The 16,927-nt window shown below is 40.4% G+C and overlaps 1 protein-coding gene across 1 annotated transcript in view; it reads left to right on the top strand.

Annotated features, from left to right (window-relative positions):
- The window catches only part of LOC139713336 (solute carrier family 35 member E2A-like), a 38,307-nt gene extending 32,867 nt beyond the window's left edge, over nucleotides 1-5,440 (top strand). The window contains exons 6-8 of the mRNA XM_071625080.1: nucleotides 193-265; nucleotides 2,336-2,466; nucleotides 4,966-5,440. Coding sequence (XP_071481181.1) covers nucleotides 193-265; nucleotides 2,336-2,466; nucleotides 4,966-5,170 — 409 coding nt within the window. The 3' untranslated portion in view covers nucleotides 5,171-5,440. The remainder of the gene's footprint in view (nucleotides 1-192; nucleotides 266-2,335; nucleotides 2,467-4,965) is intronic.
- The last annotated feature ends 11,487 nt before the right edge of the window (nucleotides 5,441-16,927 follow it).

The following is a 16,927-nucleotide window of genomic DNA, read 5'->3' as shown; positions in this document are numbered from 1 at the left end:
TATCAGGCTAAAATGATGTATACATTGGCTTATTTTTCAAATAAACACTAAGTAATCTTCATGAATCTGCCAAAGGTTGTCTATATGGAAAGAAGAGTTGACTGTGCAGGGTTAAATCTTTCTTTCTGTATGCTTGTAAATTGAGTATTATCTCATTTTCTTCTTCTTGCCCCCCTCTCCATTGTCTTTCAGCCCACCAGAGTTACAGTTCTACACCAGCACAGCAGCAGTGCTTCTACTCATTCCATCCTGGTATTTCTTCCTGGTGAGTGGTGTCGTCGATTGTCTGAAGGGAAACGCTGAATTTGTCAGAAACGTGTGCAAGTCTATGTTTGTGACAGAATCTAGCAACATCTGGTAAAAGTTGCAGAGACTGACTTTGTAAGAGATGTAGGGAAAAAGTGTGAAGCAGCATAGAAGAGAGACTCAGGCCGAATAAGTTCCAGCTCTTCACGCCAAATTGATACTCAGGAAATGCTTCACTTTTAACATTCAATATTTTTCCCCGTTCATCGTACAAAGTACTACTTTCATAAACCTTGTTGGATGCACAGCTTTTACCAACTGAAGATGTCTCTGTGCATTTTTAAAACTTGAAATATGGGCAATTCACTTCACCTAAGAATATTAATTTCCCCTCTAAAATATTCATCTTCCGTCTGAAACTGCCAGCACCAGTCAAATATCTATGAAATATTGAAATTTCTTGTACACAGAACAGGCAAGCAATAGTAATGACAATAGTGTGACATATTTGCATAGTTCCTATTGCAAAAATGTTTTAAAAGTGCTTTGTGCTGAGTCCCCATTGTCATTTGATCCACCACGCTCGCCACAACTGGCCATTGGTAGTTGATCCTGGAATGTTTGTTTATGTATATCACAATCTGCACCACTGTTGAAATAGTAGTCTGAATTGTGGAGTAATCATGCTGATCATATCAGCTCTTGAGGTAAATCGTGGGGATTGCAATGTTTGTAGAAAAGCTTTGGATGCTTCAAAAATTGTCTACGACTGACCTCATGATCTGGTAAGATCTTATAAGATCGCCATGATTACTCCAAGATTCAGACCACAATTTCAATCGTGGCACAAATTGTGATAGACATAAACAAAAATGTCATTATCAGCTACCAATGGCCTATCATGGTTTGCGTAGCGGATCGCACGACAGAAGGAACCTAGCATTACAGTTAGAAATTTATTGAAGAACACTGATGCAGTGCTGTAGCCTGCAGGAATCACAAGAAATTAGTGTTTTGTGTTACTAGGCAACTCTTAGCACTATCAACAGTGGTGGATCCAGAGGGGGGCGCATTTAGCGCGCGCCCCACCCCTTTATTTTTTGTTAGAACAAAAGAAATACAAAGAAAAAAAGAGGGGTGCATGCCCCCCTTTAATTTTGTAAAAGTGCCTCCCCTTTACGGAATTCCTGGATCTGCCCCTGGTCAACCTGTTGAGGATGGACTGATTTTGCTATAAAACACATTTCCCATCGACACCTGCCCAAGTATTCTCGAGACTCCTCTTTAATGGGTTAAGACATTGTAGGCATGTCAGAGGGAAATAAGCTTCACTTAAAGTTTGAGATTGACGACATCCATTCTGAATGTGTCTCAGTATTTAACTTATTTATATTGTGCTCAAACAGACATACAAAAAAAAAAAAAAATTGACTTTCAAATTAATGAGTTAAAACGACATTGATTTGAATACAAATTTGCAGTATCTACTGCGTGCTATTAACACTGGCTGTCAGGCAGAAGCTTGGTGATCTAGTGGATATGATGCCTGACCAGTAATCTGGAAATGAGTGGTTCAAATCCAACTCGATTATGTATACCCATGATTTTTATCGTGGTTACTACTAAAACACTGAACAGTCGGTGTTTATTTACATCGATGAAGGGCAATTTATCAGTCAGTTGCAATAAAACTACTTGACACAAGAATTCATTAATATGAATATTACGCAGTACTCGCTGCATGCTATAAGGATAGGAACCAGCACTGGCTTTCAGGCAGAAGCTCGGTAGTCCAGTGGATTCCATGCATGTCAAATAATCAGGAGATCGTTGGTTCGAATCAACCCGGAGTTTGTATTCCCATGATTTTTATCATGACTACTACTAAAACACTGAACAATCGGTGCTTTTGCACGTTGTTGCAGGGCAATTTGTTAATCAGCTGCAAAATTGACTCTGTTGGTGTACAGTGACCATCATGGCATGTTTAGTGATCATTGATATGATAGGGAAAGTTGACATATTCACATTTATAGTCAGTCTTCATCAGCATCAATTCGAGCTACTACCTTCCTTGTTTTTCCATCAGGAGCTGCCGTTCAAAGATGGCGCCCCAGACCACGTGCTGGTGTCTGCGCTGGTCCTCAACGGAATCTTCTTCCACCTACAGAGCATCACAGCATACGCTCTAATGGGAAGGATATCACCGGTCACTCACAGGTAACGGTATACAAATAGGGAAATTCTCAGTGGTCCCGAGTTCGATGGTGCAAGATTTCCCACAAGGTGAAAGATAGAGGCGTTCTATTCAAGTAGGTGAAGCTGAGTTTAGTGCGCCTCATCTTTTATCGAGTGCGAAATCTTGTTCCATTGTATGAGTAAAGTTCATATACTTTTTGCCATATACAACACCTCCGACATCAACAGATGTGGTCTACATCGATTCTTGTATGTAGTACAAAAATGGTAAAACCATTTTTTCATGAGAGGTGGCACAGTACTGTCAGAGGTACATGTATGTGAAAGCAATTGGCTAAAGTTGACAGTAAAATGACCGACTGTCTGTGCACTTTTAACTGATTGAGTGCGCATTGCAAAAGTATTTCTGTTGTGATATCCGAGGCATGCAATGGTGCAAATCTACAAGTGGATCATGAGTTTACCACAGGAGTCATGCGTAGACACATGCGTAGTGTGCCGGACTCTCAGCCCACGTGCAATATAGAGCATATGGATCCAAGATTGCACAATAAATGTAGCCACACTTGCACAAATGATGGGAGAAAAATAGTAAAATGGGACGAATGATCAAAAGCAAACAACCAATCAAATGACAAGGATCTATCCAGGGGCCCGTTTCATAAAACTTATCATCAGTGACAAGTTGTCATAGATGTGACAATCTACTGAAATCCTCGCATCTGATTGGCTGAGAGCAAATTTGTCATAGAAATGTGGCAGTAGTCACTGATAACAAGTTTTGTGAAACGGGCCCCTGGTGTTATATAATTTCAACTGATGCACATATCTGAGTACATCATAAGGAATTGTGTGCAGAAGGTAACTATGGAATTGTTTCACTCACCAGGGGAAGCTGGATGGGTTTGGACTAGATTCCACAGTTTACCACCTGCATACTATTCCCACTGATGCACAAAAAGACATGTGCGCCATCTGTTGTATAGAGCAGTGGACAAACTTTTGCTGAAAGTCCATATTTTCAGTCATGTGCTTGGTGATTACCGATGATGACAAAGTTACTGGATACATGGCTATCCATCTCTTGCTAAGTCTGCAAAATCTTGCTACAAGTGCAAGAACTCTTGCTACATGTGTGCAATAGCGTGTTTGCAGTAGTTATCATCACTGATCACAATAATCATTTGATATCGAACATGCGGCCAGCAAAAACTTCCACACAGCTCTTAACCAGTGAGATTGCGGAATTTTTTTGACCTGTTCTGTGATTTCAAATGTCGCCCTCTATTGCCAGGACATATAGGTGTGACTCTTCACAACAATAATGTGATAAAGTCTCGGATATTGAAACAGAGAAATCTGCAAGTTAAAGGTTATTTGGTTGTGAAATGAGACATTTATATATATCTGTCCAATATAAAAAGCATCATAAGCCCTTCAAATCTGTTTTAAAATCCAAGCTCCACATATTTTGTTCTTGAAACAAATGACATTTACCACTAGTTTCAACTTACCTATGTGTTTAATGCATGGCTTACTGCGTGTTTTACTGCAGCTTCGAAGCCAGATTTCTTCAAAGTGCATTTATCTGGTAGCTGGCTTTCTTACCATTTCTGTGGTAGTGATATCAAGTGAGACAAATGATATCCACATTTGAAAAGTTTAGAGTCTGGAGAATTGAAAAGTACCCAAACCAGACAAGATGTTCTGCAACTAAGTCAGGCTCGTAATGTTATGGATCACATATAATAATAATGATAATAATAATAATAAGTATCATTTATAAAGTGCTTATTACTTAAGTTTGTTTCTAAGCGCTAATCTGATATGATAATCATATTATCTTTAATTTCAGAGTAACTTCTTCAGTAGTATCATTTATCTTTCCAGATGAACCTGCTATTTTGAATACCCCAAAAGTGCCAAGAATCCATTTTTAAGCTAAGCTCACCTGATAATTTGGGATCCCCTTCTACTCCGGTGAAAGAGAATTCTTGTCAACAAATCTTCTATGTGGTATATTTCACTTCATAACTAGGACTTCAACCCACCGTAATAATAAGAACATATTGTGGCTGAAAACATTCCACTTTCCCTGTATATCCCTATATTAATGTTTCAGAATGGCAACTATTGAATAGCGGCAAATACAGAGATTTGATTTTTCTAACAGAAGAGGTATTTCATTATGCATCTCATTTGAAGGCTGTTATTCGTTCTGCCCATGGCATCTGCCCCTAGAAAAGGATCATTTTGCCATGCAAAAAGTACAGATTACCCCATTCAATCATAGTGCCATTTTATCTCATGGGGGGGGGGGGGGGTGGTGTTCCTAATGCAGTGGTGGAATGTTAAGGGCCTGCCCATGTGCTGAGTTTCATGTGGTGTACCTTGCTTAAGTCCATATGATACTATGCTCTTCTAATGTCACATTTCATATTCAAAAGAATGTGTTTGAAAAATGAAAGCCTCAAAGGGAATCTTTTATCATCACCTGCCCCTTCTCTCTGATGTCTGCAGTGTGGCGAACACAGTCAAGCGAGCCCTGCTAATCTGGCTGTCCATCCTGACGTTTGGAAACCCCGTCACGCTTTTCAGCGGGATCGGCACGCTCATCGTTGTCTTCGGGGTCCTGCTCTACAACAAGGCGCGGGAGTACGAGCAGCTGACACGGGAAGAGGCGAAGCATATATGGCGACAGCAATCGCAGGAGATCGACTTATGACAGGGGATACCTCGGCCAAGGAGATTCACGTTGTATATTTTGCGTGTCACCTGCTAAGTATTTTTTTCGGTCAGTGTGCTCTGAGGGTAGTGTCAAATCATGTCACGTTTGCACAACTTTGCTGGGGTGTGTGATGATGTGGTGTACGTGAAGGTGTGATTAGTGTGTCAGAGAATTTTACCTCCTTTGGAATGTAAGTCATCCCATTTACGGGCCTAAATCGTAGTCGCATAGACACATCATTACATTGATATCATTGTTGGGACCTCTTTGTAGATATGTCAAGAATTTTTAGCCTTTTTTAAAGGTAAATGACTTTATGCTGGTCCATATGAGAGATTATAAGCACATCACTTAAAAAAAGAAAGAAATACTATCAGAATGGAGGAACAATAATTTGATTTGTATTCTGTTTCAATTTCTGTTGACAACCAAATTTGATCAGTTGCTGTCAGTTTTGTGTAGTGCCGGCAAGATCATGATTTTGGAGGAAATACATTCTTCTCTGATAGCATTTGTAGCTTGTTCATTTCTGGTGTGAAAAGTTAATCCGTAATGATCTTTCCCATCTATAATTCCAATTGGGTGATCATAGAAATTTTTGTGGATGATTACTGAGTCTGAGTGAGAAAATATGCACAAAAAAGAGATGAAAGAGAGAGATTCAACTCAGGACTGAGCCTGCGACAGAGACTAGCTAGGATCCACCAGTGGGGGCCCTCTATTCTATGTTTTGTAGACAACTCCTGCATAATGTGCTGTTGTGATTCCTTGTAAACAAGACGTGTTTTCCGTGAAGCATAACATTTGCTGAATCTTTGCATCGCACTAATGTGACCTGAAAGAGAGGGGGGGGGGGGGGTTCTTTTTCACTGAAACCTCTACCTTGTATGTCAGCTTCAGCATTAAATCAAGGCAAACTATCATGTTCTCTAGACAAATCCTGTTCAATGTGCTGGTTCCACTTAAAAGTGATGTGTTTTCTTTGAAGCACACTTGCTGAAACTTTACATCACATCAATGCATCCTGAAAGAGGGCGGTTCTTAACTGAAAACTCTTTGATCTACATTAAGAGTATTATCATGAATGCTATGTGTTGACCGCAGAGAGTATTGAACTGTTTTTGTCTTGAAAGCAGCAGGGATTTTTTAATAGGATTGCGTGCTCCTACCTGTTGATGGTATTTGGTAGTGCATTTGGTCACAAAGTTAGAGAATGCTCTGACTCCACAAAGCTGGAAAGGAAAGCAAACAGGGTTTTTCTGCACATGCCTGGCGTACACAAGTTTGGCATGCAGTAGTATTGGACCAAAATAATATCATTTCAGTTAGAGATTATTTAAGATTTTAACCCTTGACCTGTCGGACCACCTCTAACAGCCCTGCAACTTCTTCATTGGACCATCTTTTATTGTGTGAGTCTGCTTTTCACAACTCTCTCTCATGCTCTTGCTCTAGCTGTCCCTCTGTAGAGCCAGTAATCTTTAAGCACAAGTGTGTATGGCATGCTGATATAAATTTTTTGCTACTTCATTTCGCTTTGGAATGCAGCTTTATGTTGTGAAATCACAAGGAAGCCTGTTCCTCCTTTATTTCTCTTTTACAGTTGGAATAGAATTATGGGTGAGGAGCTGTTGTGGGCCAATCGGCCTGACCAGAAATTGTTCATGTCTGGAGGTCCTGGTTTGGGTTCCAGAGCAGTAAAATTGTGTGAACTCTTGGCTGCATGTGCACGATTGCATGTTTACAGTCATGGCTGTTTTCAGTGATCGTAATAATCATTTGGTCTTGAATGGGCGTCCAGTAAAAATCAGCGCACAACTCTCCCTCTTCTTCTTCTTCTTCTGTAGAAGTGCATCCTTCATAGTTGAAGATCAGTGCACTGCAGAGTGGTGTGCATGCCATCATGGCACTTTGAAAGACCAGGCCCTCAAGGCCAGGGCCAATCACTATTTACATAGAGTGAACAATACGTTTTGCAGTAATATGTACATGTGGTGTGCTGCTAAAATATCACTGGCATGACTGGATGCTATATAGATGAGGGCTTCCCTCAATGCCTTGTTAAAGACATCGAGTGATGGGAAGATTGCAGGATCCTTTTATCTTCAGGTTGTTCCATTCTCTGCAATTGCTGGGAAAGAAGGATGAAGAGAAAACTTGTCGGCTGGAGTCTCAACCAATACAATGAGATTGCGGAATTTTCTTGACTCGTTCTATGATATGTGATATGCTGTTGTCATGTCCTGCACTGTTAACTTGCAAGCAGAGGTATCGTCTTTGAAACCAGAGTCACACGGGTATCGAAAATTTGTCTTGCGTGGAGAAGATTGACAAAGTAAAGTGGAAAAAAAAAAATGTTACAGGGTGTTGACCATTTCTGCACCCAATGGGCCATTGTCCTGACTTGCCTTGTATACTAACGATTATCCATACTAACAACAGCTTCGGGACCTTTGGAAGTTGGGAGTGTTCAGGTGGAACTCTCCCATTGTCATTCCCGGGTGGATTTGTCTCCCTGTTGCCAAATTTTCACTTGTCCTCATTTCATAATTATCCTTTTACTTTGTTGTTGTTGTTCTTTTTTTTTCAATTCAGGAGATTTCACTTGTCCTCATTTTATATCTATCTTTTTAATTTTCTTTTTTTTTTCAGTGTGGAGAAGGGGGGAGGGGTGGAGATCACAGAGGGGGAAGGTTTTAGAATTAACTCTTTAAAGAGTGTTTTGCAAGGTGCAGTTTATCGTTTGGTATGTGAGGAGTTAAAGAAGTTTGTCAAGAGACGTGCTTATCTGATTGAGCAAGTCTGCTTTTAGTAAGACTTTGCAGTGCACTCACTGCGGGGAATACGCATGCTTTCTTGTCTTGAACAGCACAACACTGACTGATTAACTACCTCCTAAGTGTACCAGTGGGCACTCTTTAACCCTATGGCCCGAATTCACAAAAGTGGTACAATTGAAACCGTGGTTTAAACCATGGACAATTTGTATGGAGCGCTAAGTGTCGCATGGCCTATTTTGTCATGAAATCAGTCATTTCGTTAACAAAATGAATATTTCGTCAATGAAATGGTCATTTTTTTTTTGCCGAAGTAACCGATTTTGTAACGAAATAGGTCATGCGACACTTGGCGCGCCATACAAATTGTCTGTGGTTTAAACCATGGTTTCAATTGTACCACTTTTGTGAATTCGGGCCTTTGTGTGCCATGTTCGCACACCCGACTCAGTCTACGGCTTGCCAGCTTCGCATGTTTTTCTCAACCGCACAACCACACACAAACCGATTTGTTCTGGATACAGGTCATTTGCAAGAAAATAGCTGTGGCTAAAATGTACATCACAGCAAAGCTTACAAATTTCTCCACAATCTTTCTGTGCCGTATCTCTGGCGTAAGTGCTCCTCCTATAAAAAAATTACATGGCTTTGAAAAACAGTGTATTCCAAAAGCGCTGATATGTTGCGGTTTCAGAATAATTATGCACACAGGGTTTGTACTATGGCACTCAAAGACTTAAGTTAGAAGAAAAAATTGTCTAGTGAGTCAGTAGCACCCTTTCTGTACGTACAAAAAAAGCAATGAAATTGATGCCATGATAAGATTTAGTTAGCATGCCAACTGCTGATCTATGAGTGACTTTCATTCGTACAATCATCGTCGGCATTCTGCCCTGTAAGCCACAACATCGTGTGCTTGGGTTCAGGCAGTGTAACAATGTACATGTACTTTTTGAAACATGTACAGTGTATGAAAGTCTCACTGTATAATGCAGGGGTGTGCAACAAAAATGTGCATTACACTTTACTTACCACACCACCAATGAGATATTGCATGATGGTATACATACATATATACATATACTGTACTTACATAGAGATATAAATAGATAGGTAGATAAACTAGACTGAGTATGAACTTGGTGCACAGAAGTCAGAGAGTACCTTCACATTATGTACTCTGACAGATTCTGTCTAGATTCGATGAGAAAAGTTGTAAAGCTGTATATATTTCAATATAGAGAGAAATATTTTTGCAACAGATGTCACATTCGTCAATGTCAGGAGTAGATTTGGTGACCTTTTGGGAACATTTTTTGGCACTGACTGCTGCAGTGTTTCATGTCTGCTACCTTCTCTATTGCACTTTCTCTCTATCTTTAGTTTGTTGGTATACTCCTTTGCCCCCCCCCCCCCCCCCCACCCCCTCCCTGTTCCAAATTAATTGCCGACAAGTAGTCTACCCTCCAGACTTTGGTACACATGCACCAGAAACTGCAGGATTTGGGATACTGTAAATGTGGACATTTTTTGCCCAAATGGTAAGATGAATTTTGCTTGTTTTTAATTCTGTGGAATCAAAATGTGTTGTATTGTTACATACAACAAGCAGAAAAATAAATAAAGATATATAGATAAAAAAAGTTATGTGTTTTTATGTTCATGTTGCATGTAATGCATGAAAATTTCCTTAACATACAGATTTCCACTTTCACAGTAGAGGGAGCCCCACATGACATTTATGCTGAATTTTGCTCCCACGCAAGGTTCTGTTTTGCTTGCTGTGAACCTCAGAGGATACACTGGAAAGATCATGTTACAATTTGTCATACTGGCGTATTTGAGCAGCTAATAGTACACATGCAGGTATTGCTGTAAAAAGTCTCACAAAAGCTGTTTATTTTGTTTAAATTCTTGCTTTCAGACTGGCATGATTGGTCATCAGTGTAAATCCATGGCTCTGTGTAATGATTTCTAGTTTAGCCTATGGCGAAGGGAGAGGAGTAGTATTTTACACACCTTAGATATTGGCTGTGCCTCTCGGGGACAATGAGTTTTCAGGGGGGTGGGGGGAGGGGAGGGGGAGTACCCGTGGGGACCCAGGCGTCACGTAGAACACTAACTGAATCATTGATCCAGGCTACAAATAGTCCATGTCTTCTTCTTGAGACCCTTTGTCGCCTCACACATTACCTGGCAGAGAGAGAGAGAGAGAGAGGGGATACCGTCTCCTGCGTTGCCATGGTGAGTCATCCACTTTTATATCCCAGATGCTGAGGTGCTCAGGGAGGAAAGAAGGGTGAGAGAAAGAGAGGGAGAGATAGAAGATAGTGAGAGACACAGATTGTAATAGAAAGAGATACTGTAGGGAGAGAGGGAGATAGAATATTATTATTGAGAGACACAGATTGTAATAGAGAGAGGGGAGGGAGGGATAGAATACATTGAGAGACACAGATTGTAATAGAAAGAGAAAGGGGGAGGGGGAGCTAGAATATATTGAGAGACACAGATTGTAATAGAAAGAGAAAGGATGAGGGAGAGATGGAATATATTGAGAGACACAGATTGCAATAGAAAGAGAAAGGGGGAGGAATGGATAGAATATATTGAGAGACATAGATTAAAACAGAAAGAGAAAGGGGAGGAGGAGATAGAATATATTGAGGGACACAGATTGTAATAGAAAGAGAGAGGGGAGGGGGGATATAAATAGAAATTGAAAGAGAGTAAAAGTATATAATAGCTGCAATCAGACTGGCAAAAGATCGCAAAGTCTTCACAATCTGTGGTCGTCTGCCCACTCTGGCAGTCAAACTCCTCGATCTTAAAGTTGTGGAAGTTTGGGTCACTAGCGCGCAAGAAAGAAGAAAGAGAACGCCATCTAATGGCTAGTGATTGTAATATAAAAACGAACACCTGTACATCACTATGGCTGCACGCTTCACAGGCACCACCCGCAAACAGATGATAGACTGGTCATGTGACAAACTTTGTGAAGTTTCAGTTGCTAGCGTTCACACTGCCCAAAGATCAAGAAGATGGTGGGGTGGGGGAAATATCCCTAGTTTGAGTGGGAAGTTTCGCAAGAAGTTTTGCGGGAAGTTTGCGGTCACACTCGCAAAACTTCGAGATCTTAACCCTTTGAACCTGAATTTGTAAGGTTCGTAAGCACCTCCCAGCCCGGTGCAAGGGGGGAGATCATAGTCAGTGTGCTGATGGAGCAAGTGGTCATGGCCAAGATGGTGAAAGTCACACTACAGCGAAGGCACGGAAGAAAATGTTAGTCAGAAGAAACAAGTTTTCTTATTCTACCTTGTCAGCACATTCCTTCAAACATGATAATAATTTTTTTATTGTATGTGTTATACTTTTTATATTTATTGTAGACTAATAGAAAATTTATGTGATTTTGAGTTGTTCAAATTCCTACATCTATTGACTTTTATTTTGACATATTACATAAGTCAAATATGCAAAATATGTCAAATAATTCATGGTATAGCTCACAAAATATGCAAATAATTCAGGGTTCAAAGGGTTAAAGATTGTGATCTTAAACCTCACAATCTTTTGCCAGTGTGAATGCAGCTATTGAGAGATTGAGAGTGTGACATGGATGGATAGAGTAGGGGAGAAACATATGAAGAGAAAAAGAAAGGGGAAGGGGGAGATGGAATATATTGAGAGACACAGATAGTAATAGAAAGAGATAGGGGAGGGGGAGACAGAATATATTGAGAGACACAGATTGTAATAGAAAGAGAGAGGGGAGGGAGAGATAGAATATATTGAGATACATAGATTGTAATAGAACAAGAGTGGTGATATAGATATGAATTGAGAGAGAGAGAGAGTGAAAGCATTATGAGAGTTAGGGAGTGTGACAGAGATGAATAGAGTGGGGGAGAAATACATGGAGAGAAAAAAAGGGGAGGGAAGGGGAAAAGGGGACATGGTGAAGAAAGTTTAGAAAGTGATATTTAGAGGATGATGACATCACTCTGAAGCCTGTCATTGGAAGAGACACCTGCCGTACACCCAAGGCCACTTCTCATGTTCCCTGTCTCCTCTGCCAGTCTTACCCCTTTCCGTGCCAGGGACTTTGGGCAGTGTGTATAACACTTCAGTGTTTCCTGTGTCAGATGGCACTCTAAGCACACAAAGGGTTAAGGCCCGGTATGTGCCTTAAGCGCATTTCCTTTCCACTCATACAAATTTCCGTGTAGGCAGATCACTGAGCCTCTTGCCGGCTTAATGTTGTTTTCCAACCTACGTTGTACCACCAGCCCTGTATATAATACCCTAATTTGGTTGTCTCATGCTGTGTTTTTTTTTGTGTAAGGTCTAGTTCTCAACAGGTTGAGCCATGAACGAATGTTCCTCCAGCCATCATAAGGGGGCATTTAAATTTCAAAATAACAGAATGGGAAAAACAAGTGTTTTTAGATGGACTATGTACACTGCCAACTTTTGGATGTTTTGGCAGGAAATGTGCGTGTGCAAGAAAAAAATAACTGGAATATTCATTTTTTTTGGGTAAGTTTTGCACATGTACAACTTTTTCTTGGGAGTGTAGTGCAAGGATGTCACATGGTAAAAAACAAAACAAAACAAAAAACAAACAGAAAACCAGTAAAACTGGCAAACAATTGAGGGATAATTTACACTGGCAAATAAAACTGTAGAGTTTCAGAAGACTCCACTTCTGAGGAGGATGTTTTATTCCAGGTTTTCGCTCGCATGATATTATCGCTACTTACCTAGCAACTTCAGATACAAAATTGGAATGTGCAAGAAACCACGTTTCCATTTCCTTTTTTTATTCCACTGTTAACCCATTCTGTACTGAATTCTGAAATGTCCGTAGACTTACTATGCAGGCCACCAGGTTCCCGTATGGAACGGATTAATGGCTCTAGACTTTCTCTGCTGATTCAGCTGTCATACTTCACCACCCACCACAAATACTGACATGTATGAAAGTAATCAGGGATGTTCCCCTCCCCCCCCCCCCCCCCCCATGGTGATCTTGGACTGTCTTTTATACACCTGCCTTGGATCCGTCTCTACACCACATCTCTTTTTCCAGGGTCAGATGTCACTTGGTTTGGGTTTGTTTGTTTGTTTGTTTGTTTTTCTCTTGCTAATAGTGATGGAATGTCACCACTGTACAAAGGATAGTCCTTACGCTAAATGCCAATACTTCTCAGCAGTGTGGTATCATGTAGTTAATCAGATTCGCTGAGAAGAAAATTCCTCATCATTTTTTTCCCCCTTTCCAACTACAGTTGAACCTCTCGTATCCGGACAAGTCGGGACCGGGGCTCATCCGGATAAGGGATTTGGCTGGATACGGGAGACTCAATGCTTTATACATGTGCATATACATACACATGTACTGATGTAGCCCATTGTAGTACCACATGTAGAATGTGTATACTGCAACCTTTTCATTGTTACACTCAGTAACAGACCCAAAAATAGAGGTTTGTGTTTGCAAGAATGAAATCATTTTCTTTTATAAATTCTTGGGATGATTTACCTAAATAATTATTAAGAAATGTATCAAGTAGATCTTGAAAATAAACAGTACGAGTCGACGAAACTACGCTTCAAAATTCGATCATCACGGCTCGGCAAAGTCGACTGTAGGTCGCCATTGTTAGATGGTCTCCCTCTCTCTCTTTGTGTGTGTACTGTGTGTGAACAATTTTTGAGTGTTCAATATCATTCGTTGCTCAGCCAATGACTCGAAACAATGCATGTCTATCTAGTCATATCGACGGCTGTGTATGGACCTATGTGTGGCAATGCGATATGAGAGGACTCGAGCGCATAATCTGTCAATGTTCTTGCGATGATTTGGATGTGTGGGGATGTGTCTGAAGGTAAGCAATTTGGAAGGAAATTTGATGTAATGTATGTTAATCATGTTGGAAGTAATATGTAATTCATGTGTGTTTGTGTAGGAGTTCTCAAGGAGTTGGGAATCCCCCTTTCCTCCCGTGATTATAAAAAAAAAAAAATCACGGCAAGATTGCGTCCGTATAATAGAGAGATCCGGATAAAGGGAGGCCGGATAAGAGAGGTTCAACTGTATTGGAATATTTGAATATTTGCGCATGGAGTGAATGGTTGCATAGAGATCTCTATGATGACTCTTCACTAGATCCTTTTAGGAAAAATATGTGTAGATTTGAATATGTACACTTGTTATCTGACCTACTGTAAAAGTGGATATTTTCGTGCTAGTAATTTTTCGCGCTTGGCCTGGTAAGATGAATTTCACATGTTATTAATTCCATGGAATTAGGACATTAACTACTGGAACATGTGTCATGCAAATACTTTCATGTGCTTTTATATTTGCACTAGCTTCTGGTACGTTGCGCGAAATGTGCAGAAATTTGTTTTACTGAACACTTATGTTTAGCCCTCCAGTTCTGAGGCATTTCAACCTGTAGCATGATTTACAGGGCTGTGTTCATGTCGTGTAAGTATGATCATTGCTTTTAATCGAAGCATGTAAGTTGTCTTAACACCTTGACACTGTGCCAGAAAACTTTGGGATATAAATAAAAAGAAGTGAGGCTGTGTGCCAGGTAAAGTGCACCAGGCTGGCAAATCTTCCAAGTCCCTCGCATGGGATGTCTCTCAAAAGGGGCAGACAGCGAATGTTGCTGCTGTGATTCAGCAGTGTAACAGCCGTAGAGCGAGGCAGGCCCGCCGTTTCGACACGTCCGCCATTTCCCTCAGATTTCCTTCACCTTAAACTACCCTCCCCCTTCGTTTCCCTCGGTCCTCTATTTGCGTGCAACAAGTGTCTGCAGTGGAAAGTCTGTATGCCCACTCATACGACAATATGCTAGGCAGGCAGCAGAGATAACAATCGTCCCAGAGACCAGCCGCTGAGTGTGTCTTCATGTGATAATGTGTGTGTTCCATATGACATCCTGTATTCTGCACTTCTCTGTACAGAGTGCCTGTGTTTTTTGTTTGTTTGTTTGTTTGTCGTCTGTCTGTCTGTTTGTCTGTCTCTGTGCTGTCTAGCGTGTTTTCAATTGTGTTGTGATGATGTGCATGTGTGTTTTTTTTTGATAATTGAAAGTTATCCAACAGTGAAAGAAAAATGATAGAAATAACTGTGTTGTCTTAATTCTGCAAAGGTCTGTCTGTTCAAAATTTTCAGCATGTCGCTTAAAAGGTGAACATTTTAGGTCAAAGGTGAATATTTTGTGTCAAAGGTCAACATCTTTGTCAAGTGTTGTTTGTGAAAATTTTATTGCATATCTTTATATTGTAATGTCAACTACTACAGGGTTTTTGTATAGTCTTGATGGCTGTAGTGATTTCACTGATGAAGCAATGATTAAAGGGGCATTCCAGATAATTTTTTGTAATTTCACATCATATAGTCCATAAATTGATAGTGTCATGTATGGATTTGTTGAATTTGTTATGGTCCTTGAGCAGATAGACCATCACTCTGAAAACCCCCAAAACATAATACGCTGAACAAGGATGGTTACACAGGAGGCCCACACATTCCAGTAATGTAGCAATGTAATTCCATTTGTGTAGAATTTATGCATGCTTCCTTCTTTTGTTCAGCTTCCTTGAGCATCCAAATCATGCATTGTCATGTGTAGCCCCCCTGTCACCATCCTTGTTCAATATGATTTGATATGAATCTTGAAAACATTATTTCTTGTCACAATTACTATAGATTCTGAAACGCCGTACCCCATTACATGTATAACTAATTTATAGATGTTCAAATGCATAAGTCTAGAAATCATTTGGAGGTCTCCTTTAATGATATATGTTCTGGCACTTGTTCTTGATTTGGACAAAGACCGTCCAGGACATACATATATATATATAAAAGGAGAGGGTAGGCTTTGGTTCAGTTAACACGTCCTGCAGATATGCCATGCGAAGTAAAGAATATCTTTCACATTCAATGGACATGAAGATATGAACATGACACACATGATGACACATGTATGGTTAAATTGTAATCTTGCACTCAAACAATGCAATATGCAACGAGCTGATTAGTGCCTAGCTAGGCTGTACATGCATTTAAATGCATTTATAAAATGGGTTCAAGAATGTAGCCAATAGGAAGCGCTGAAATGAGTCACGTGGGCGTTGTTTACTTTAGTACCATTGCACTGCGTGTGTTATCCTATGGTAAATTGCAGATCGTCTGTGCGCGCGGCTCCTTTGAATTGCATGTAATGTTTATCATGCAAAGGTTGATATCGCGAAATCGATTGCCAGCGAAACGAACGAAAAAATGGCTGCCTCCAGCTCAGATCCGTTGCAGGCGCAGTTTGAACTGTTGAATGACGAGGATAATTGTGGAATTTACCAAGACTTCATTGACGGATATTTCCTGTGAAAATTTGGATCAGTTGCTGTCTAAATTTCACGCTGGGGCAAGAAAGGAGGACGGTACATCGTACAGCCAACGTAGTATTCAGACAATCAAGAATGCAGTCCAGTACAGTAGTCAGTACAGTACAGGTTGTACTGTTAGTAGTATGCAGACAATCAGGTATCCAGTCCAGTACAGTACAGTGTTAGATCTACTGTTGCAGGTGAAGAACATAATCGTCATGATCATGGAAGAGAGTCAGAGGAAATGTCAATTTCTATTCAGAGTTCTCAGACTCAGAGTCAAACAGACAATCAGGTTCACAAGTATCGCTATCGGAGTGTCTCCGTAAGACAGAACTCGCCTCGTGTTCGTACACCTCACTTCCATTTCCACATCTGTAAGGTGCATTTCCACAACAATTAAGCCAATGACATGGTATTGGAACTTGAGTACATGAGTTGGTGTTTAGTCTTCACTTCGCTTCACTGGTCATCTTGAATTTGGTCGACGTTTGACTTCTGAGCTTTATAAAGGTAGGAGGTGAAAAATAACTCATAGACCCATTTTATAAAACAAATGATGCACAGG

The sequence above is a fragment of the Diadema antillarum genome, unplaced genomic scaffold, assembly GCF_040938485.1.
Source record: "Diadema antillarum isolate AM-2024a unplaced genomic scaffold, OU_Dant_1.0 seq00001948_RagTag, whole genome shotgun sequence".
NCBI lineage: Eukaryota > Metazoa > Echinodermata > Echinoidea > Diadematoida > Diadematidae > Diadema > Diadema antillarum.
Note: the sequence above shows the minus strand (reverse complement) of the source record. Positions and strands in the feature narration are given on the sequence as shown.